General features: G+C 42.4%; 1 protein-coding gene across 1 annotated transcript in view; it reads right to left on the reverse strand.

Annotated features, from left to right (window-relative positions):
• The window catches only part of GRID2 (glutamate ionotropic receptor delta type subunit 2), an 887701-nt gene that overhangs the window by 416179 nt on the left and 446729 nt on the right, over nt 1–24793 (reverse strand). The window contains exon 3 of the mRNA XM_061583023.1: nt 5425–5630. Coding sequence (XP_061439007.1) covers nt 5425–5630 — 206 coding nt within the window. The remainder of the gene's footprint in view (nt 1–5424; nt 5631–24793) is intronic.

Raw genomic sequence — 24793 nt, forward strand, 5'->3', positions numbered from 1 at the left:
ATTACCTAGGGATGCGGTGGGCTCTCCAACACTGGAGACATTCAAGAGACAGCTGGAAAGCCACCTGTTGGATATGCTTTAATTTGAATACCTGCATTGAGCAGGGGGTTGGACTCAGTGGTCTTATAGGTCCCTTCCAACTCTACGATTCTATTATTCTAATCAATGTCCAGCACCCCATTTCAGAATTGTGCTTCATCCTATTCTGCAAGCTCATGGAGGTGACAACTCACTACTGCTGTTTCCTTAAAAGCCAATTTGTGAGAGGTGAATCTAGACTGACCTATAAAGGGGTCAAAAGAACAAAATATACATCAGAATACAGCAGGATAAATTCTGGCCAATCTCCCAGAAATATCTGGGAGGAGGGACTGACTGTTAAACCACTCTGGTCACTGGAGCTCTGTGAGGAGAACTGGAGTCTCCTAACAACTCTCAGCACCATTCACAAACTACACTACCCAGGATTCTTTGGGGGAAGCCATGGCTGTTTAAAGAGAAATAAAGGTCTGGTATGGACGTGGCCTTAGAGGCTGCCACAGAGAATGCCCTCTCCTGGGCTGCCACAACCCTGGACTTTTGTGGGCAACAGAATTACCAAGAGGGGCCCCTCAGGGTCTGTAGAGAAAGAGATGGTCTTTCAGATATTTGGGGTCTGAGTCATTTAGGGCTTGAAACACTAATGTGAGCAATTCACCAGCAAAATATTTTGAAGGAAGTTATTTCTAATAAGCAGTCTGTTGGAGATGCATGGATTTTAGAGTGATGCAGTAACTGGGCTGCACAAACATTTATATGCAAACAGTTTTTCAGTCATTTGTTGTGGAGTCTTCAGGTGTGGGCAAAATGCTTCCAGTAGAATGGAAAAAGCAGGCAGAAATTGCTTTTGATTACTTCCTGCTTCCATTCTACTCTCCTAGACTCTCTTTGGCCTATGCTCTAAGATTCCTGGTTATTTATTGTCTAGGCCCCAGCTGAACTTATTGGTCTTTGCTTTGGCACTCCTAATTGCTTTGTTCTGTCCTTATGTGGGATCTGGCAGGCGGTAACCTTTAGAATCAGAACAATTAAAACCTGACTGCACAGTCCATCTGTGATAGGCAGAGAAATGAGCCAATCACTCCCAGAAGTTTTATCATCATCATCATCATCATGATCCCCACCCACCACCACCACCAACAGGGAGAAGAACAGAAACTGGGCTTAATTGTTAGGAAGTTGTATTTTTAAAAAACTGTGTTATGAGAGAAGCAGAAATTATGGTGTGTTTGGCCCTCCTCCCAATGCAATCATTCTAAAATAAATGGACATGATAGCATATAAATAAATAAATTCAACTTTTTTTTTTTAACATGGAACATTATAAATTGGACACATTTCATTTCATTATGTGTGATCAGTATTCTATGCAGGTAGTTTGTTATTCTAACTACATGAACTATGGCAAACACAATGGAAAATGTAAATACTATAATCCTGAAAAGCATTTTAAATTGTTCCTAATATATGCACTTACACTCTATTCCACAAACATAATTTGGAATGAATTAGGATATACTCCTTCCCCCTATTTCTGCCTCACCTGACTGTTCTTTATTTTTTTAAGCATCGTTTCAACTGTATATTTCACAAGTTTATTAAGTAGTTATTCACTTCTGAAGGTTGCAATAGACCTTGTTTAAATTCTTTAATACACAGACTCTGGGATCACAGGAAGAGAGTCACTAAATATTTCAATTTTGCAAGTTCAAAAGGTGAATGAGCAAAGAAAATAATAATCATGCATTGTTAATAGTGGCAATGTCAAACACAGTTATATATGGTTTCAATTTCTCTGTTTTGGTACTTAAGAATAAATGAGATTGCCTAGACAAAGGATAATACAATAGAAATTAGCATTAGTGTCTGCTACTCTCACAAGTGCACAGAGTAGTTTGTTTTTTAATCTTAAGCAAGCGTGGAGAGGGGGGATTTGTATTTGGTCATTTTGAATCCAGCAATTGCATTTGCACAAAATATGTGCATTTGTCGCATCTCTATCACCACATTAAGAATCACTGCCTGAGCTACTCCCCTTCATCACACATTGCTAAAGCCTCTGCACAGCACTGTATACTACATTCATTTATTGTGAAATTCCCTGTTTTGTAACAGCTTCCAAAGCAGTGTGCATCAGTAAACTGACCACAACAGACCCAATGTCAGCACAAGATATGGTCAGGCAAATGTCAGGATCCTGCCAGGGCCCACTACCATAAATGCCTCTACTGAGTCAGGCAACCCCCTTTAAAATTGTCCCTATGTTCAGAGGAACACTTGTAGGTGGCTGCTTCTTGCTGTAAGCTATCATTTGAATTCATTTGAATTTTAGGTGCCAGACTAAGACTTTTCTGTTTAGCCACATCTTTGGTTAATTAATGTTGCCTTCGATGGTGGTGTTCATCTTTTAGTGGGGTGGGTAGAACTTATCCCATATTAACATGTTGCTAGATGAGCATTTTCTGTATTTTGTATTGTCATTCTTTATTTATTATTAAATTTATATCCCACCCTTGCTCCCAGAAGGAGCCCAGGGCAGCATACAAAAAAACCTAAAAACACTCTAAAACACCTTAAAATCAGACTTTAAAATATATTAAAACAAATAATCTTTAAAAAAAATCTTTAAAACCAATAAGACTGGGATAAGGTCTGTTAAAAGGCTTGTTGAAACAGGAAGGTCTTCAGTAGGTGCCAAAAAGATAACAGAATAATATAATATAATAAATAAATAAATAACAGAGATGGTGCCTGTTTAATATTTAAGGGGAAGGAATCCCAAAATGTTGGTGCCAATGACAGGTCCGTTTCCTATGTTGTGGAGAACAGACCACCTGATAATATGATATCCTATGCAGAAGGCCCTCACCTGCAGAACGCAGTGATCAACTGGGTGTATAAGGGGTAAGACAATCTTTTAGATACCCTGGTACCAATTTGTATAGGACTTTGTACATCAAAACCAGAACCTTGAACTTGGCCTGGTAGCTAATGGGCAGCCAGTGCAATTCTTTCAGCAGGGGAGTGACATGTTGGTGATACCCTGCCCTAGTGAGCAGTTATGCCACCGCATTTTGCACCAGCTGCAGCTTCCAGACTAAGTGCAAGAGGAGCTCCACATACAGTGAATTACAATAATCCAGCTTGCAGTGCATGGACAAGAGTGGTCAGGCTATCCCGGTCCAGAAATGGCTGCAGATGTCTTACCAGCCAAAGCTGTCTTACTAGCCATTGAGGTCACCTGGGCCCCTGGTGACAAAGATGGATCCAGGAGCACCCCCAGACTACTCACAATGGCAAACTGGGCCATGCTACAGAATTCAAACATGTTCACCATCTGGTGGACTCTCGCCAGTATATATAATGCATCAATGATTCTTTAATGCAATTTTTTATTTTTAGTTTTTATTTGACGAAATTTATGCCCACTTGAATGTAAAGACCTCTAAGCGGTTTACAAAAAAACGGTAAAATTAGCAGTAAAACAGTTAAAAACAAGTAATTAAAATATTTAAAATATTTAAAACAACTACTAACTAAAACAGATCAACATCTATGTGCCTGAAAAGGCATGCCTAAACAGAAGAGTTTTAAGCAGGTGCTGAAAGGAACACAGCAAAGGGACCTGCCTGCTGTCAATAGGCAGGGAGTTCCAAAGAGTAGGTGCTGCCACACTAAAAGAACGATTTCTTACAAGTGCAGAATGAGAATTATGTGGCACCTGCAGCAGTTCCTGTCTCTCAGAGTGAAGTGCTTGAGTGGTCACATATGGGGTAAGGCGGTCTCACAAGTAACCTGGTCCCAAGCTGTTAAAGGCTTTATATGCTAGCAGTAACACCTTGCATTTTGGTCCTTAGTAGATAGCTTTCAGTTCTGGGACCTCACTCATGAAGGCCCATAAGAGGAGCTAGATGCAGCAGTCACATTGCTTTGTTTCTAATCCAAAAGGCCAGGGTTAGCATTTCTCCTCAGTCCATTAAACAATCTAGACTATGGACACAGTACTTTTAAAAGGTCCTCTTTTGGTACCCTGATATTTTAAAAAGAAACATGCCAATAAACTACAACAGTGAAATAAATGTAAAGAAATAAATCAGACAGGCAGGTAATTAGCCAAACAATAACCATAAATAGTAATGAGTTTTGAAGCAAATTATCTTACAGTTTCTGAACATTTTACTCCTGTGAGAACAAGCACATTCTCCTGTGGATACCAACATACACAAACTCCATCATCATAATGTGCTATGTTAGAAGTTTTTTTTTTTTAAAAAAAGAAGTTTATTATAAATAAGTAAGTAATACCTGCTGCAATGGGAGAACATTCCTAGGGACTGCAGAGCTGAATAATGCCACAGGTCAACCAAGGGCCCTAGACTTCTGCTTGTCCTGTCTTTCAGGAAGAACATCATGGCATGATAAAGACCCACCAGGCCCTATCCATCAAGCAGAGAAGGAGCAGCTGCAGGGAGTTTGCTTTCTGAAAAAATACTCAGGTCCAACTGCCAGTTGCCATGGGACTGAAGATACAAGGGGAGAGGGCACTGGCCAAAGGGAAAAGAGCTAACAAATGTTGCTCAGCCAAGAACATCAGCAAGGAACCTATGAAGATGCCTGCGTCAGATCATTGGTCCATCTAGTTCAATACTGTCCACATTGACTGGCAACAACTCTCTAGGGTTTCTGATGGGGGCATCCCCAGCTCTACCTGGAGATGCTGAGCATTGAACCTGCAACCCCCTGCAAGCAAAGCAGATGCTCTTGCACTGAGCTACAGCCCCTTCTGTAGCTCAGAGGTAGATCAGCCTGGCCCCAACTAGATATAAATGCCCACTTATACCTCACTGTTTTGTTTTGGCCTTGAGAGCCAGTGGGGCAAAGTGGTAAGAGTGTTGGACTAAGACCTGGGAGATCAGGGTTCAAATCCCTGCTTGGCCATGAAACTCATTGGGTGATCCTGGGCCAGTCACTACCTCTCAGCCTAACCTACCTCACAGGGCTGTTGTGATGATAAAATGGAGATGGGAGAACTATTTATGCCACTGTGAGCTCCTTGGAGGAAAGGTGCGATATAAATGCAATAGGAAATAAGGAAAGAACTGATCTCCCTCCTCTACCTTTTCTCTTCCCCCATACTGTATGTCTCTGAAAGACTGATGGTAGTTGCCTCTTTTTTAAAATCGGGCATCACTTAGTGAATTAAATGTTGCTTTGAGGGGCAATAATTGTCCAAAAAGGAGAACAAACTGTATAAATGAAAGGGCACAACGGAATAAAATTTCTTTTTTTTTTAAAGAGAGAAATCTTACATTAAAACTTTCATAATTCCAGAAACAAACCCAAGTTTAAGGGTGAAGATAAAAGTCAACTGGTGCTTCCACTTACCTCTGCAATGAAAGACTTGGCCGTGGATGGGTTCATTACCAGAATGGCTCGTCTCAATGTATCCCGGTAGCGGTTCAGCTCCTCAATTCGCAAGGTGGCAAAGAGCCCTGTGATCATTTTATTGATGTTGTTCTCTACTTTTTGCAGTGCTACATCCATTCCCTGCTGAGATACTTTGTCCAAAAACTCTTGTATTCCGCGGATATCTGGGAACATCAAAAGCCCATCAAAATGCTAATTAGCATACAGAAAGATGACAAAACAGATTTTGGCTTAACTGGGAAAAAGGTATTATGCCTCATGTCAAGCAACAACCCCCTGAATGCCACATTAACTTAATATTCATTGGAACTCTTCCTTAGCTATGCTCATGACATGTCCTAAAGTGCTAATTTGTGCGAAGGAATTTTTAGGCACTAGTTCATTTTGAAATGGGATTTAATTATTCCTGGTTGCTATCCTCTTTTGCCCATCATGTTGTTCCAGATTCTGAGTAACCCTACGGAGCTCTGAAAACTGTTTCTCGTTAGGCAGCACCTGCAGAGAAGAGGGCAATATGTTATCCAAAGCAACCTACGAGTGATTTCATGTCATTGGATTGAGCCTGGAAATCTCATTATAACAAAAACAGACATGTCATTAATTTTTTTAAAAGAGTATACTTTATCAAAATGAAAATTTTGCTACCATGACAGAAGTATGTCAGTCTCTACCCAAGAGAACTGTTTAAAACATGACTATGAGGGAAAGACTCCCAAGCTGAGCCCTGTAGTAGGAGAAGAGTCTCCAATTTCTGTTGACTACCCATAAGCAGTCAACCTAAGGAATGGCTTGGAGGGAGAGAACAGAAAGATACAATACAAAGAAGCCATTGCACAGTTGCAAATGAACTTCCCCTTCCTCTTCTCCCTCTCCCTGCATGCTCCTCATACCCCTCCCCAATGTGCTCTGGAGGGTTAGGGCAACCCCCAGAGCCTATTCGGGGTATGCAGGGGGTAGGGAGAAGGAGAAGAGGGAGGGGAAGTTTCATTGTGCAGACATTGCTCTGCTAGCACAGTGACTTCATTGGATAAAACCCAAGGGCCCATCACCTTATCCCTATCATCCATATCTTTACCCCTTTTGCCTGAGGGCCACATTAGATGTGGTGCCAGTCACATTAATGAAATTAATGTGCATTGTTTTATATATCAGTTATAGTGAAGCCTCTACAGCATCAGGGCTTTGGTTGTTGAGGAGAAGACGTTTAGCTCTTTCTCTGCCTGCCTCTCAGAAGTTGCTGTCTCAGAAGCTGTTTGTATCTCAAGGAAAGCTCCCACTGGTGCCAACGGAGGGTTTCCTTGAAATGGCCTTAGCATCTTCAGAGAGGTGATTTTTGTCAGGATTGTGGCAGGAAGAGAAAGAACTCCTCTCCAACCCGCATGGTGCTGACACTGCTCAGGCTTTCCTGTGTCTGTTTACATTTTTTAAAAGCAGGTTTAATAAATAGGATTCCCACAATTGCCTGCAATCTTTTTTTTAACAAAAAATTATTATTATACAAAGTAACATAAAGCAAACCATAAAACAGCATAATGCATAACATAATGCCATACATCTCATCATCAATCCAGCCATCTATAGCCTCTACCATTTAAAAAAGAAATGTAATCACATAAACAAATATCTTTCCAGTCATATATTGCCATGCTGGGAATTCCAAAATTTGACAAAATTGTTCCATTGTTCCACAAAGTCATTATTTCCAATTCTTCCCTCTCTTCTTCTTATTAACTCCGTTAATTTGTCCGTCACTGCCATTTCCAAACATTTGATCATATTCTCGCTCTGTTGGGGCCTGTTGAGATTTTCATTGCCTTGCCAATACAATCTTTTCCACCGTACACATAATACATACAAATGATTTCATATTCAAAGAAATATCTTCCACAATTACATTAAACAAAACTAACATTAGAGTTGGTCTTATCATATGTCCAATTATACCCAAAATTATTTGAGCAATGATCCTCCAGTAATTCCCAGCAATTGGGCAATCCTACCACATATATATTAAATTTGCATTTACTGCATTGCACCTCCAGCATTTAAACCGATTAGTCACATAGATTTTATTTTATCTGGCAGGAGTTAAGTACCACCTCAAAAGTAATTTATATTGGGCTTGCCTAATAGAGAGACTTAAAGATATCTTATTAACTTAATTCATAATCCATGGTTTGGGTGGTATAGGTAACCCCAATTCTCTTTCCTACCTTGTTCTTGAGATATTATCCTTGCTCTTTAGATTTGTTAGATTTCTGTCGTTCTCTGCCAATAATCTTTTTGTCTTATTTAAATTCCTTTCCCTGACCACCTCTTCCCCTAACCCTCATGTGGGGCCCAACTCCACTAAGAAATTCCTAATTTAGAAATATTGGAACCAAGGTGGTGGCCATCCAGCTGTTCCTATACCAATTTCTTGTCATGTTAATATCCTCCCATGTTGTATAAGATCTCCAACTCAGGTCAAACAATTTTTCTCACATTCCTTAAAACCTGACTCTTACATTGTCATTTTAAGTCTATAATGTCTTGTGACTGACACCATTAGGGAGGTGTTTGAACTAAGTCTGGATTTGTATCTAGCCTAAGTTTTTAATATTTGAAACAGAATTATACTATGTTTCATCATCTGACCTTTCTCTTTCCTTGGAGCCCACATCAATGAGGCTAATAAAGATTCAACAAGGAGTTGTTCAAGATTGTATAGGTCTTCATTCTCTTCCTAAAAAACCCATAATCTCAGCTAAATTAACTGAGCTGCTCCATAATACATTTTTCTTCAATTACAAACATCTAGGCCTCCCAGCTGTTTTGTGGATTGCATGGTCATGTTATCAATTCTTGCCCTTTTACCCATCCATATGAAATTATCTAGAATTTTCTGCCAGCTTTTCAGTTCTCTAAAGTCAGTTGCCAAATGTAATACTGCAAATAAAAATAAAAATATTGGGAGGATAGGTATATGAACTGCATTTAATCTTGCCATCCACAATAAATTTAGTTTTCTCCATCTTTCTAGCCCACTTACCTGGGATTCAATAGGACTTAATTCTGAGTAGCACACAGAATTCTAGCACATCCCTAGTCCCATTTGAATTGCCTCATAAATGTCTGGGAGAACCTAAAGCTAGATGGAATTGATTTTGGCCCTGATTAAAGATCACTAGGGAACCCATGCAGATTGTTCTGAGCTTTTAAAGGAAGAACCAGGGTAAACTACTTTTTTTTAAAAAAAGAAACATATATGTTTATACTGTTCACATAAATAACTCTTTGCTTAGGAGAGTGGTTTTCAAACTCTCCTACTGTACCTTGTAAAGCCAATTAGGGCTTCTTCACTAAGAATCAGTAATGGTGGGATATTCTATCAAAATGACAGCTTGTCATTCATTACTAAACTTCCCCTGCAATCCAGAGATCCAGGAAGGTGTTGTAGAGCATACTCTGAATTTACATGAGTTTACTGAGAGACCTAATAAGTATGGTCAATATCTTGCATGGAGTGAACACCCTAGAATTGGGGGTGAGAATTCTTTTAGGCCCATGGGCACATTTGGAGTTTTGAACAATCATCTCCTGTAGTCACTTCTATTCCTCTCCCCTAGATCAGCACTCCCTACTCCACACACAGAGAAAGCGAAACAGTATGTGTGTACTCATACACTTCACTTTCCCAAGATATTTAGGTAAACACTGGGTCCAATAGAATTAATCTGAACACTGAAAAACACACAGAGCTGAAAGTGAGCAAGAGCATCACTATTCTAATTTTGTCCTTTAGCTCTATGTACTTTTCCAAAGGGGAAAAAGTAACTACCCTCGCCACCTCATGATGAAGGGGACAATGTGGTGGGTGCCCGAGGCTTTGTGGGTACCAGGAGAACATTTCAAGGGCACCACTGTGTCTATGGGCACACCACATTGGGAACCCCTGCTCTAGATCACAACCTGAAATTCCTCCAAAAACAAACTGATGTAGAAAGGGTTCCTTTAAGATGGAGAGTTTGAAAACAACGGGTTTAGGAAATTATGGATTATATTTATCTGCAACCTGCCGATCTGAGTTTAAACAAAATATAAAGATGACCTGATGCCTAAGAAAGAGAGTGGACTTCTCTTTAGCAATCAAGGGATGCAATTTCTATATTTAGCCATAGATACTTCAGCAAGTTAGAAGTAGTGCTAAACACTGAAGAATGGTTTAATGCTGCTAAAGTGCATGCTCATTCTAAAAATATACTTCCAAAAGATAGTGATGCTTAATTGCAGCTTCTATTTAATGTCTAAATCAAGGAAATTAAATTCAGTCTAATCAGTGCCGTTAGAGGTCTTTTTGGCACTTCAAGGCCAATTTAAGAAACAACACAATTATCTGAACTGCTACAAATGTGCCTGATTTTAAGTGTACCATAAAAATATATGCTCTTGCTTTAATCCCTGAAATAGATTACTGTATATGGTTACTCTTGCAGTCCTGGGGAGTTATCAGAAATGTTGGAAGAACTTTTCAGGTAAAAAGTAAGGAGTGGAACAGTCATGCAATGATTGGTATCACTAGGTGGTATATTATGATTTAGATACTATATCCCAAACTGAGGATTTAAGATTTCCCACACATACACACACCCCAGGTTGAATGGGTACAATTCAATTAAATGTGTTTAAGAGAATTGGTACAGCACAGTGGCTGAGAAATTGAGATATACACAGAGGTGACTTCAATCTCACCTCTGCCATGAATGCACTTGATGGCCTCAATCTCAGCTCAACATATGCAATATGGGTATAATATTTATCACCTCCTTTACATGACAATTGTAAGGATTACAGTAAGATAACATTTGTAAAGTGCTCTGAATCTAATATATTGCTATAAATTATTGTTATTGCTACTATTATTGTTATTATTATTATTATTATTAGTGTAAATTGTGCACATAAGATCCAATAAGTCTAAACACACATAATTTTTGCTAGATTTGTAACATTAACTTTCCACCACATCTACTTCCTCGGAGAATAGCAATATACAATAGTGGCACATATAAGACATGTCAGTAATTCCTTCCTCTAACTCACCTGATTTCTTACCACCACCTTTCAAAGTTCTAGTCGCCTTAATATTTGAAATATTTGAGCCTATGGCCATGGTGATCATTGATTTATTTAAGAAATCAGGGCCTAACAGAGATACATCATATTACTGCTGAGAGAATCTGTGCTTAGAGAAATGAGAGGATAATGGTCACATCTGTCATGACCCTAGCCATGAGCAATGACCAGGAAACTAACACAAAAGGAGAAGGACCAGAGAAATTAGGCTAGCCAATGTTGAAAGATGCAGAGCTGCCAGACTTGGTGTGTCCTGACACCAAGCTGAAACCTAATGCTGAAGAGCTTTGTGAACTAGACGTCTCCAAGGTGGGAGCCCCTGAGACAGCACCTCTCCCCAAGGCAAATCCTCCCAGAGATCCATCACCCTCACCACCAAGACTCTCAGGATCGTCAGTTTCCACTCACTGAGGGCAACACACTAAGGGATAACTGACAGAAAGATACAAGTGCTTGACTCCAGGACAGGGAACGCTGTCCTTTCATTCTTCATTGCTCAGAAATAGGTTATTTCTGGGAAATATAGTTGGGTGTGACTTGAATATAAGGTTTCAGTGAGACCTGGTTATTTGTTGGGACAAACTCTAAGTTCCTTGGGACCTGTCTAGGGTGCTGAAACACCTCTCTCTCTAACCATTCTTGATGTCCACTGTTTGACAGAAGAGTGTCACCACTGCTGTAAACCAGTGGGTCATCTGCTGCTTTTGGCCGAGTAGATCAAGTGACCAAAGGACTTAAATATGGTCTCATCTAGTTTTATAGAACTTGTGATTCCAGTTTGGCTCCTTTGAGTAATTTGTCATTCTGCGAATGCCATACTGCTTAGAAACTGCTTGGCCCTCGGCTGAGCCACCAGCTTGCCTACTTGCCTTCCTCCAATAAATTAGATTTTACATATTTTTGAGGAATCTTAACTAGATATGTCAGTGAAGTTTGCCAAATTGAGGCTTGAATATAAACAAAAGGGGATTAGAAAACTCACATTGTCTTTGAGTGAGCTTTGCAAGTATCCAAATTGTTCTGTGGCTCAGATTAAAATATAAGCATGATTAAAATCATCTCAGATTAATCCTTTACATCCCCACTCACTCTCTCACTCACCCAGCCCTCCAAATTCCTTTCCCTTTCCTTTTAAATACTTATCCAGTTCACTACACAGTGCTCAAGCCATGGCAAGAGAGGAGAAACATCAGATCTGTCCCTTCCTTTTCCTCTCTCGTGCACCACTAGCATACTCTCTCTCTCTCTCTCTCTTTCTCTTTCTCTCTCTCTCTCTCTCTCTCTGTGTGTAAAGCACCAGCAGCCCTTGCAAGTTGTAGTTTTTCCACAGCAACTACAATGTCAGTCCAGCTTCCAAAGTCAAATGGGCTCATGAACAAAAAAACTTGTGTTATTTTCAACTTTGGGGGAAATAGTTCTGCTTCATTCTGAGCCAATTTATGGAAGGGGAAAAAACCAACTCGTCACTAGTCATTATGCAAATAATACTTCACCTAGGACATATCTACTGGAATATTCTTTCATGCAAGCTGCACTAAAATGAATGAGATCTGTGCAAAAGCATAGTCCATTTCAACGTGGGCTCGCACAGGAGAATCTTGTGAGGATTGTGGCCTTGTATTTGCACTATAGCAGTGTTGTCCATCATGTTGGCAATCATCTTTCACTGTTTTTCCAGTGGTTATTTTCATGCTGTTAAAAGTCTAAGTCATCCAAAGGAGAAGCTGGGACTTCAGCCGATCTATCACCAGTCTTGAAAAATGACTAAACAGTGACAGCAAATGAGCAACCATGAGCCTGCAACATGTTCATCCAAACTTATGAAAAATGATTCCCAAATGGGTAAGTCTGCATTCACAAGGAATAACCTGACCAGCTCTAGAGGAGATGCTGGGAAGGATTATGCTTCTCGATGACAACAAAACACAGTCAAAAGCTCCTCAGGTTTTTCTAACCTTCATGGAAAACTACAAAACAAATAAACTGTAAGTAATGGAAAATCCATAGTTACCCACTGAGCGTGTGGTAATTCATGTATCCATCATCAAACTATACATTTTAAAAAATGTCATTATACATCATAAAACATGTTCCCCTTCTCACGCCGTTGCTGAAAATTATTCAGTTAAAGGGAAACACACTTCAAAAATATTCACAGGGTGATTTACGCAAAAGGCTGCTTTGTTTCCACTGCTGATGAGGAAAGCTGTTGCGTTAACAAATGGTGCTGTCCAAACTCTTATCAATAGTGCTTTGTGAGCCTGCTGCAGTCATCCTTCTTTGCCTAGTGATAGCTGCAGTAGCAGAGGTCCTTCGTTATGGAAATGAGCTGCACATTGCAGAGGCATAGTTCAAATGGATTCAGAAAAAATTCCATTCTGTGGGTAACATGGAGAACTTGCTGAGCATATCCCCACGAGACCGTTAACACTACTTACAAATACGATCACCAGTGGCAAACCGCAGGGGGCCAATCCCAGCCTCAGCTTGTGCTGAAGCAATTATGTTCCATATTTTAATTGTACTGTAAATTGTATATTTATTTTATTTACTCATGATATTAATGAGACACCCGATAAAATAAATTCTCTAGGCATCGTGCAGGATAAAACAGAATAAAATGTAACGTGATTTTTTTTCTTCAGCTGCAGTTATCCAAAGTGGTTCTCAGTTTTAGAAAGCACCACAAAATGCTAAAACACTGGATGATCAAAAATGGCTAACTCCTGCCATAAGAAAAAAAAAGTTGCCTGAAAATGGGTGCACTGGAGGAAACTTCAGTGACAGTATACCACAGAGTGTGCCCCAATAAGAACATAAGTACAGCCTGCTAGATCAGGATAATGGCCTATCTAGTCCAGCAACCTGTTTTCACAGTGGCCAACCAGATGCCTATGGGAAGCCTGCAAGCAAACAGTGCTGGATCAGAGGTGGAATCACCTGGTGCCAGGTGGGGCTGATGGATGCCTCCATTTCTTCTGCCAGCACACGATGAGGCAGACAGGTTGGGAATGGAGAGGTGGTAGCAGCAGCAGCAAAACTTGCTTACCAGAGCAGAACTTATTTGGCCTTTGAGGCAACAGGCAAAGGATGTTCCTGGCGCACACTATCAAGGAAATACAGCTAAGTAAACAGGATTTGAGAGAAGAACCTACAGTGTCCTTCTAGGAATAATAGTTGATTGAGAGGGTGATGCACTTTAATACTGGGGCAATATTTACTGCCAGGCTACCCTATGAGGAGAAGAGTCTCAGACTTCCTCATTAATGGAATAAGGGACTCGCCAGGTCTGCCCTAATGTGCTAGAGGCAGACTTAGAGCTCTGAATGTATTCTAAAAGTGGCTGTCTTTAGTCTCTCCTCCACATACTTTGTGTGCATGAGGCACTAATAATTTATTTTCTGCATATGCTACAGGAAACAGCCACATTTATAGTAGCATTCTTGGTAAGGCCACTTTGGCTGATTCTTCAGTCTTGGGCACACCTTTAGGTCAATATATGATGGCTATCAGGAGAAACATGCACAGCATCCTTGATGTTCCAGGAACAGTAGTGTAGTGGCAAATTTAGAAGTCACCAGGATCAGCCTCACAGGCCACATTTGACAGGTGACGGGGGGCACCCACCTGGCTATCACATGACATCTTTATCCAACCCACTTATCCAACCCCCTTGCAGTGAGTTCCCAAGCCACAACATCCTGTTGGCATTCAGGTGCTTGGAAATCGCTGCACATGGGGCATTGCTAGCCCTGTGCTCGGCCCTTCCCAAAGCACCAGTCATAGTGCTAGCAAAGTGGTTGTTTCTCCCCTCTCCATGGGGGGTGGGGACAAAGAAGCTGGCATTTTACAGGCATTGCTGCCTGCAAGAAAGGTCCCTCTCACAGCTGAGCTGCAAAAAGCAGGTTTCTTCCTCCTGTATTTTGCATATCAGCTGAGAAAAGGACTTCTCTCACACACATGATGCCTGTAAAATTCAAGGGGCATTGCTTGACAAGTGTTTATTTCTCCTTGCACAGACTCAATGCAGCCAAAACGGAGGGTGCACGAGGAGAGAAAGAGGGCTAAGAAGAGTGGATGGAGAGTGAGGTGAGGTGGCAATTCCTCACAAAGAAGGGGGCAAAGGAAGGCTGAAGAAAGGGAGAAGGAAGCTTGCTGCCTGTAAAATACAAGGGGAATTGCTAGTGAAGCAGTTCTTTCCCTCGATCGTGTTTTTGCAGATTGTCTGTGAGAAAATGGAGAGCCTCATGGAGGGTGGGGAAGACAGACAGAGCAAAGGGCTAAGAATGAGTCCGCCTGTGTTTTTCAAAGGGAAGAAATCTACTTTTTGAAGATCAGCTATGAGGAGTTCTGTCTCATGCAGTGATGTCTGTAAAATACCCTCTGCGTTGGCTGCTACGGGTCTGAGTGGGACTGTTTGAAAGCCCTTCGCTTTAGTAAGATTCTGATTCAATCCCCCCCCCTTATATCAGGCTTGGCTGTCCCTCCTCTTCTCAGTAAACTTCCCTCTCTTAACTCCTGCTGACTCCCTCCCTCCCTGTGTTTCTCTCCTCCCCACAACAATAGATGGTGGGAGCCAATTGGCATACAAAGAGATTCATACTGACGACTGATGAGCTGTAATGCAAGGATACACTCAGTGTTCGGGAATTGCTGTGGCTTGATTGGCTATAGAGGTAGACAGAGGAACTCCAGGAGGGGGCTGGCAGGGGGCCAGCTGTAAAAAATGTAACAAGGCTGCGTCCCGTCCCGTGGCATCCCCACGTAACTATCCCTTTGTGTAATAAGGAAATGGCTAAGGGTTCAATTGGTGGCCTAAGATTTGGCTTATGAATGTTTCTTGTGCAGGAGAGGAAAGTCAATAAAATAGTTTGGATGAAGGCTGGAAGGAGAAGACTATTAGGTGTTCGTTTTTACTGCCGACTTCTGCTTCTTGTAATTTGTCTTCATTACTGTGAACTGTGATTGAACTAACAAAGTTCTGATTCTCTCGCTATAGGCTTATGCATACATGCTTATAAAATGCATACAGTAGGGCTGCACTCATACGGCGGGTTATATTCCAGACCCCCGCCTAAAAGTGAAACCCACTGAAAAACGGAAATCCTTCAATAAAATGGTGCCCAACGCCGAAAAATGCCGTAAAAGCGGAACAAGTGCCGTATGAGTGGGGCCTTACTCTAATTTTAGCTGCCGTATTAGCAGAATGGCGAAAAGTGGGGCCCTACTGTATTTCTACTGAGAGAAACATTTGCCTCTAGGTATTAATTAAAGAGAGCCCAGCACAGATTTGTACCAGCTTACATTGCATGCCCTTTCCCTTGCCTTTAGCATCTTGGTTTTCTCGGCTTTTGCCAAACTCCAGGCAACAGTTTGCCAGGAATTGTAGGTCGCTCCATCACCAGCTTCCCACCCTGAAGTGCTCCTTGTGTGGTGCTTCAACACTACATACTGTTGAGCCCCAGCTACCCCAAGTGCATCAGGGATAGTGGGCAGAGGATGATGAGACCTCTGAGAGCTTTGAGGGAGGGGGAAGTGTTAGCAGCCCTCCAGTCTCCCTGGACAATCCCCCAGGTGATCTAGACCCCACTCTACCTGAAGGCGCCTTGCCACCTGCAAGCGCTCTGCCAGAGTCATTGGGGAGTGATCTCATGCGCGTGCCAACTCCAACCCCCTAGGACTCCCTGCCTGGACCTTCAAACATTTCCCCGCCAACTTGCTCCCCGCCTCCTAAAGTTGAGCCGGCACCTAGCGGGCCTGTACTGTCCAATGAGCAGGCGGAGGCTCGCCCCCCCCCCTGTGCAAGATGATGCGAGAAGCGGGACAGTCAGAGGGTGGAACCATGCAGGAGTCGGATATTACAAGCAAAGACCTTCCCTACTTAAGGCAGCGCCCCCCTGGTTGAGGTGCTGAGTCAACTTACTCCACACTCTGCAAAAAATGCTTAGTTAGCATACTTAGCATCAGTAGTGAGCCAGCCTAGTTAGGTCTATGAAACACACTGCTTTTGATGTAACCGTGACTGTAATAAAGCAAGAATTATTGCCAGTCTCGCCTCCGTCTCCCATGTTAGGCTCTGGGCAGAACACATACAGACTTTCCAATGGCTACTAGCCACAGTGGCTATGATGTATCTCAGCTTATGAAGGCTATATGTCTCTGAATGCCAGTTGCTGGGAATCTGTTGCACTCAGATCCAGTTTGTGGGCTTCCCATAGGCATGTGGATGGCCACTGTGAGAACAGGAAGTTGGACTAGATGGGCCTTTGGCCTGATCCAATACGGCATTTTGTATGTTCCTAAGCAACACACCAGAAGGTCACTTTCTACTGATGGTAAGATCAATCCTTTTCTGCTTCCCCATGAGCAAATAAGCTCCAGCCAACAAGTCCCATGGATGTAAATGGAACTAACTACTAATCAGATGTTCCTAGAGTCAGTTCGGACATTCACAAATTGGTCTATATAAGGCAGCCTGTTTGTCCCCAGGGATGCAGCTAAACTGAGAAAGTAACATCTGACCCAATGTACTCTGAGGAACAACTGCCATTATTCATCAACAATGTGCATGAGAGGAATATGTGCCAATATGTTCCCTTGAATTGTCACTGGAAACCAACAGCTCTGTCTGAGGAGCGGGTGCGTGCAACAGGAGCTACTTATCCAAGCAGGCTTATGTGTCTCAGCTTGATTCACAAGCAGTTGCTCACAAGAAATGCCCAAGAAAACAAGTATTTATATACACTTGATTGAAAAGGAGGAGGATGACTAATTTTGTATCCGAGAAACTAAAAATTCATTGAAACAATTGTCTACAAATTATTCCCCTTGATTCTGCTATGGGGACATTCTACCTGTCTCTAACAACTTTCTCTGTTTTATTAAAAGAGCCAGCTTCCATACCACTAGAAGACAGATGGGTGTTTATTTTATTTCTGCAAGCTGGTTAGACAAATGCAGAAATGGTGCCAGGTGCTAAATCAGGGCAGAGTACATAGACACATCCAAATGTCTTTGGAACACACATAGAAACACTCATGCACTCTTAAGTCTCTTGAATGCGGTCATCAAAAAGCAATATCTGCAGAAGAGAAGATGTGTTTGGGCTGCTTTGAAATGTAGCTACCGTCTTTTGCCAGATAAAGCTGTTTATAATCGGGTTTATTTAGTATGGTGCTTAAAAGTATAGTTAGTTTGTCTTTGAAGCTTTTATTGGGGGAACCTTAACACTGTCAGTTACCCCATAAAACCTTCCACTGATCAAGGTTTTAACTCTTAGAGATTCAGAGAGATCACCCATCTGAAGTACATTCATTTTCACAGTGCTATGTCAACCAGCTGTCTTTGAGAATCACTGAAAGCTTTATATATATAGTACATAAAACCACCTTTCTCACTCCTCACGAAGAGAGATTTGCATATAAGAAGACGAAAGAGGTGCACCCGCAGCCAATGTGAGTTCATCATCAGTCCTTCACCCCAGAGCAATCCACAACACAACTGCATGTCCTTGTAGCTCTCCAAGGCTGCCACGTGTAGCGCCAGAAACAAACACTTTATCTACCCAGAATCAAGTGCTAGCTATTTTCCCCAATTCTCCATGCCATTCTCATTTTAGCCTCACCATGGAAGGGAGGAATGAACTGGTTATCTTGCTGAACTAGTTTTCCTTCCTTAATATATCATAGCTACGATCCAAAGCTCAGTAGGTCTCAATGTGCTGACAGGAACAGAGGCCTTCCCAGTTCTCTTCAGAGATGGGAAATGTGCAGCTTCTCTGTCTTTTAAATTCTGAATGTACATTGCAAAGTTCCTGGGCGCACACAAGAGGTAAATGACCATGTGCATGTATTGAACCTGTAGACCGTCAACATACAATGCAATTTGAGAAGCAAAAATCAAGTTTATGTTACATGTGTTTTGAATAACATTGTCATAAACAGTAGCGATCAGTGGGTCAGCAGCACCTACCTGACTTCCCATCACTGGCACTGCTGCAGGATTTTTTATTTATAAAAAGTATTTATTTATAAAAGTATTGATGTGCTGCCCTCTCATAAAATATGAGGTGGTGCACAGCAATATATAAAACATGAGAAATCATTAAAAGCAGTACAGATCCCTAGAAGGAAGAGGGGTGAGGTGTTGGCAAGGTTGGCAAGGTTGGCATGGTGCAAATACAATGGCAGGAGAACCAAATGAGCCCCACAGTGCGGCTGCACCATGCTGACCTCGCCACTGCCTTGCCCCCATCTCTCCCATCAAGCCACAGCAATACCAGTGACAGCTCATGGGGCAAGTGCCACTGCCCCACCCTGCTGGCCACTACAAGCCCACTGCAAGCCCCCTTGAGGGTGTGTGTGTCTTACAACAGAAGATGGAGTAAAACATGAAAAAAGGAGTAAAAGCAAGTGGGAATCTGCAGCAATTGACAAAGGCACTGGGAATGCAAGGTGAGGAAGAAAAGTTATTTGCATTTCCATCTGCCTCCTGCTCCCTCACTCACCCCTGCCTCCTTCTCTCCACTAGGGATGGACAGATCCCCATATTTCCAGTACATGACAGTTTCATGTATTCCATCACAAGTCCGTTCCAATATGTTTTCTGTTTTTGTTTTTTTAAAAGACGAACAAGCCACTCAGTGCTGATCAGTCTACCAATGTCAGAAGAAGCCCACCTTATAGGGGTTTGCCAAGGATTCTCTCAAATATGATTAGTGATCTCTTTCAGCAGAGACAAACACAGTTAAAAGACATTGCAATGCAGTGACAAACACCAAAATGTATATGCATCTTGCCATACTTTCAGGATGGAATAATATGTATTAACGCAAAGAAAATAGTTCAGTGATAAACTTGAATTAATTGTATGTTTACGGAGGCAGAATGAAGTAAATGAGTATGCTGGAACTTGGCAAGAAGCCAAATGAGTAATAAACAGTTTTAAGATAGTCTGGAGGCAGCCTGGAGAATATTACAGTCATCAAGCAGCCGCAAACAGCCCCTGGATAATTATAAGCATTTGCAAACGATTAAGGGCCATGGGATATCTTTATGGATTTTTTATTAAAATTGCATTTCACATTTTTTGAAAAAAAGGGTATGATACCAAATTTCCCTGCCAATTTCACTGCTAGTCCTGCCCCGCCCCCCTGTAAATACCAGTATGCACTGGATACTGGTGGCTCCAATGTCAGTGAGGCAGTGAATCCAGTCTGGGTTTTAATCCAAACATTTAAGGAACTGCCAAAGGTGCTGAAAATATAGATTCCCAAAATAGGTTCAGCCCTTGGACAGCTTCTTGAAAGTTGAAACTAAAACCTGGAGCTGATTCATTACCCTGCTGACATCAGAACTGCTAGTCCCCACTGCCAGTATGCTTTTTAATATCAGCTGTTAGGAAACATCAACAGGGAAGGTCTCTTGCTTTTAAATCCTGCTTTGGGGCTTCCTGCTGCTCACTGTGTGAAACAGGATCCTGGATGAGATGGATCTTTTGGTCCTATCCAGGAGGGCAATTTTTATTATTATTATTATTATTATTATTAAACAATAATAATTTATATCCCGCCATTCCTCCCAGCAGGAGCCTAGGGCAGCTAACAAAAACACTAAAAACACTCTAAAACATAAAAACAGACTTTAAAATATATTAAAACAAAACATCTTTAAAAACATAAAACAAAATATCTTTAAAAAAAAAAAAAGCTTTAAGCATTTCCAACACGGACACAGACTGGAATAAGGTCTCAAGTCTTCTTGAAAGAGGAAGGTCTTCAGTAGGTGCTGAAAAGATAACAGAGATGGCCCCTGTCTAATATTTAAGGGGAGGGAATTTAGCGACACTAAAAGTCTGCTTCCTATGTTGAATAGAATGGACCTCCTGATAAAATGGTATTGCAGGAGGCCTTCATCTGCAGAGGGGCAACCATCTTATTCTGTCCACCCCTGCAGGTGAGCATTAATAATAATAATAATAAACTTTTTTTCTACACCGCCCTTTTTCCAATAGGACTCAGAGCGGCTTACAAGTAAAAACAACACCGATTAAAACATACAAAGTATACTATTAAAAAAGAATTAAACTATGAGAAAAATTAAAACCATAAAAAATAGGTTAAAAACAGCGGACAATTTAAAATAATAAAATCATATAATGTAGTCGCCAAACCTATGACACTTGATCCTGGTTGTTCTCTATCCCAAATGCCCGTTGAAATAAAACAGTCTTTACTTGTCGCCGGAAAGACGGCAAGGAGGGAGCTGATCGTACCTCACTCGGAAGGGAGTTCCACAGCCTAGGGGCAGCCACCGAAAAGGCCCTATCTCGTGTCTGCGTCATATGTGCTTGCGAAGGTGTGGGGAACACAAGAAGGGCCTCACCTGAAGATCTCAAATCCCAGACAGGTTCATGTAGGGAGATACGATCTGTCAAATAGCCTGGACCTGAGCCGTATAGGGCTTTGTAGGTCAAAACCAGCACTTTGAATTGTGACTGGAAACAAATTGGCAGCCAGTGGAGCTGTTGTAACAGGGGAGTTGTATGGTCCCTGTAACCAATCCCTGTTAGCACTCTGGCTGCAGCTCTTTGTACCAATTTAAGTTTCCAAACAGTCTTCAAAGGCAGCCCCACGTAGAGCGTGTTACAGTAGTTTAAGTGGGATGTAACCAAGGCATACATCACCCTAGTCAGATCAGGCAGCTCCAGGAACGGGCGCAGCTGGCGCACCAGTTTTAATTGGGCAAATGCGCTCCTGGATACAGCAGCAATCTGGGCCTCCAAATTCAAAGCTGAGTCCAGGAGTACACCCAAACTGTGAACCTGAGACTTCAGGGGGAGTGCGACCCCATCCAGCACCGGTTGAATCCCTATTTCCTGATCTGCCCTCCGACTGACCAGGAGTACCTCTGTTTTGTCAGGATTTAATCTCAACTTGTTTGCCCTCATCCAGTCCATCACTGATGCCAGACACTGGTTTACGACCTGTACGGCTTCCTTGGCTTCAGGTGGAAAAGAGAAATAGAGTTGAGTGTCATCAGCATACTGATGGCACCGAACCCCAAAACCCCGGACAACCTCTCCCAGTGTTTCATGTAGATGTTAAATAACATGGGGGACAGAACGGAACCCTGAGGGACCCCATAGGTCAATGGCCAAGGGGTCGAGCAGGAGTCCCCCAGTACCACCTTCTGGGTTCGGTCCTCCAGGAAGGACTGGAGCCACTGTAACACAGTACCCCCAAGTCCCATCTCAGCAAGGCGGCCCAGAAGGATACCATGATCAATGGTATCGAAAGCTGCTAAGAGGTCCAGTAGAACCAGCAGAGACACACTCCCCCTGTCCAGTTCTCTGCGTAGGTCATCCACCAAGGTGACCAAAGCCGTCTCCCATAGCCAGGCCTGAAACCAGATTGAAATGGATCCAGATAATCCGTATCATCCAGGAATCTCTGGATTCAAGCAGTAAGACTAAACTTCACCAGTGGTCTGACATGAGAATTGAATGGCATCGACCACCACCCCATCTCCAGAACACACATTCCTCCATCTGGAGCAAAAACCAAATCGAGGGTGTGCCCTGCCCTATGCGTTGGGCCGGTGACAACTTGAGACAGCCCATGGTCATCATGAAGGACATGAAGTCCCATGTCAGAACACCAGAAGCAGCCTCAGCATGGTTATTGAAATCTCCCAGTACTATCATTCTGGGCTCCTCCAATACCACAGCAGTGACAGCCTCTGCCAGCATAATCAGAGAAGCTGCTGGGCAGCATGGTGGACAGTATACAAGCAGCAACCCTAGTTTACTGTCTCCTTGGCCCAACACCAAATGAAGGCCATCACAGCCAGCTCCAAGAAAAAGTGCCTTCCTGGTGACAGAGATGGAGGTTCTGTAGACCACAGCAACCCCTCTGCCCTGTCCCTGCAACCTGTGCTGGTGTTGCACTCAGTATCCAGTTGGGCAAATCTGGGTCAGATCAACTCCTCCCAGCTCACTCACCCAGATCTTGGAAATGCACACCAAATCAACACCCTCACCCATGATCAAATCATGGATGAGTGTGGTCTTATTGGTGTTAAACAACAGCACACATAGGCCAGTGGGCACAGCAGATGAGTAATGAGGAACCTGTCCATGGGAGGAGTGGGAGTGAGGAACAAAGTGTTGATAACCTTGCCTTCATCTTCTATGGTAGCTCACCACCTCCCCATGGGTATACCTCCCTCTGCCCATAATCACTGAAATGATCACCTATGTCCTATGTCCCTCCTTACTAAGACGCCTAAACACCTGATATGGGTACAAGAGCCCACTAACAAAACCTACCTGAACCAGTTATCCCAGTAGGCTTCTGAGAGAATTGGGAACAATCAGACCCACTCAATATCTTCACACAGGACACATCTTCTCCCCCCTGTCTCACACAGGGAGGGCCAGCCTTCTGCAAGTTTCAGACTCTCACTCTGAAGGCATCTGGCGACTTTCTCCTATCATTCTGTTCACTACACAGGCTGTCACACTATGCAGGAATTACACATGTGCCATACACCCTCCCCACTACCAATCTCCCACAACTCCCTTTGGAGTTGCCCCTTTGGTGGCAATCCCGCCAATGGCAGCCCTGCCACCCAAGGGCAGCAGGGCTTTTATTTCCCCTGACCCAGCCAGGAGCTGATGCAAGAGGCTGCAGGATTGACTACATTAATATTATTATTAAATTTATTACCCACCCTTCACCCCGGAGTAGGCCCCAGAGCAGGACACAAGAAGACAAAAAACCCCATTAACACAATTGCAAGCAAATTACCATCACAACTAGAGAGGGTCCTAAATTATACATTTCAAGTTTCAAAAGCCAGGGTGAAGAGATATTTCAGCATACAATGAAAGCTGTACAGAGAAGATGCCAGTCGCACCTCTGTGAGGAGGGAATTCCACAACTTAGGGGCTGCCACAGAGAATGCCCTCTCCTAGGCCACCCCCCTGAACTTCTGAGGGCAGTGCAACTACCAAGAGGCGCCCTTCTGCTGATCTCAACACCCAAGAGGGTCTGCAGGGGAGGAGGCATTCTTTCAGATATTTGGGGACTAAGTCATTTAGTGCCCTAAACACAAGTGTTTAAAGCACCTTGAATTGGGCCCAGAAACAAACTGGCAACCAATGCAGCTGTTTTAAAACAGGGGCTATATGAGATCAAAATGGAACCCCAGTTAGTAATCTGGCTGCTGCATTTTGGACCAATTGATGTTTATGTTCTCAACCAAACTGATTCCACATTGGCATATAACATTCTGTTTTGAACTCTGCAAGCATGGAATGGGAAGCCATAGACAATGCAAGTATTGGTCATAACAATAAACTATGTTATGGGAATGAGTTTAGGTGAGTCTCAGGCTCACATGCGCCCCTCTTCTCCTCCAGTGTGGTCACATGGATATCAAAAGCTTAGTATTCCTCTTTTTTTAATTAACCACAGTTTAATAGCCTTACATGGTGTGGGACCGCAATACCTTGTGGAACGCCTCTCCCGCTATGAACCTACCCACTCACTTCGTTCAGTATCTAAGGCCCTCCTCCGGGTACCAACTCACCAGGATGCCCGGAGGACTGTTACTAGAACTAGGGCCTTTTCTGTGGTGGCCCCCGAATTATGGAACAGCTTACAGGAGGAAATACGCCTGGCGCCTACGGTTCTTTCTTTTAGGCACCAGGTTAAGACCTGGCTGTACTCCCAGGCATTTTAATGTCAAATGTTTTATGTTTAATGTTTTAGTTTAATGTGTTCCTTTCTGTTACTGATTTTATTCTATATTGTATTTTAACCTCGTTTTGTACACCGCCCAGAGAGCTATTAGCTATGGGCGGTCTAGAAATGAAAATAAATAAATAAATAAATAAACAAATAAATAAATAAATGTCTGAACCCTAGACCATGGTTTAATGAAACAGATAGTTTCATAAACCATGGCGTGAAGTTGACTTGTTTCAATCAACCAGTAGTAAAAAACTATCCACAACTTGTCCAGGTTTGGACATAAGCTAAACTATGATTAGTTAAAAATGGAAGCAAACATTTCTGGTCACCTCCATGCTGGAGGAACGGAAGTGAGGACAGAGCATAAAAAAACTGAGGCTTACCCAGGCTCATTCCTATAATTATGAATTATGGTTTATTGCTACATCCAAATGCAGCCAATGATTGCTGATCTGT

The sequence above is a fragment of the Rhineura floridana genome, chromosome 9, assembly GCF_030035675.1.
Source record: "Rhineura floridana isolate rRhiFlo1 chromosome 9, rRhiFlo1.hap2, whole genome shotgun sequence".
Lineage (NCBI taxonomy): Eukaryota > Metazoa > Chordata > Lepidosauria > Squamata > Rhineuridae > Rhineura > Rhineura floridana.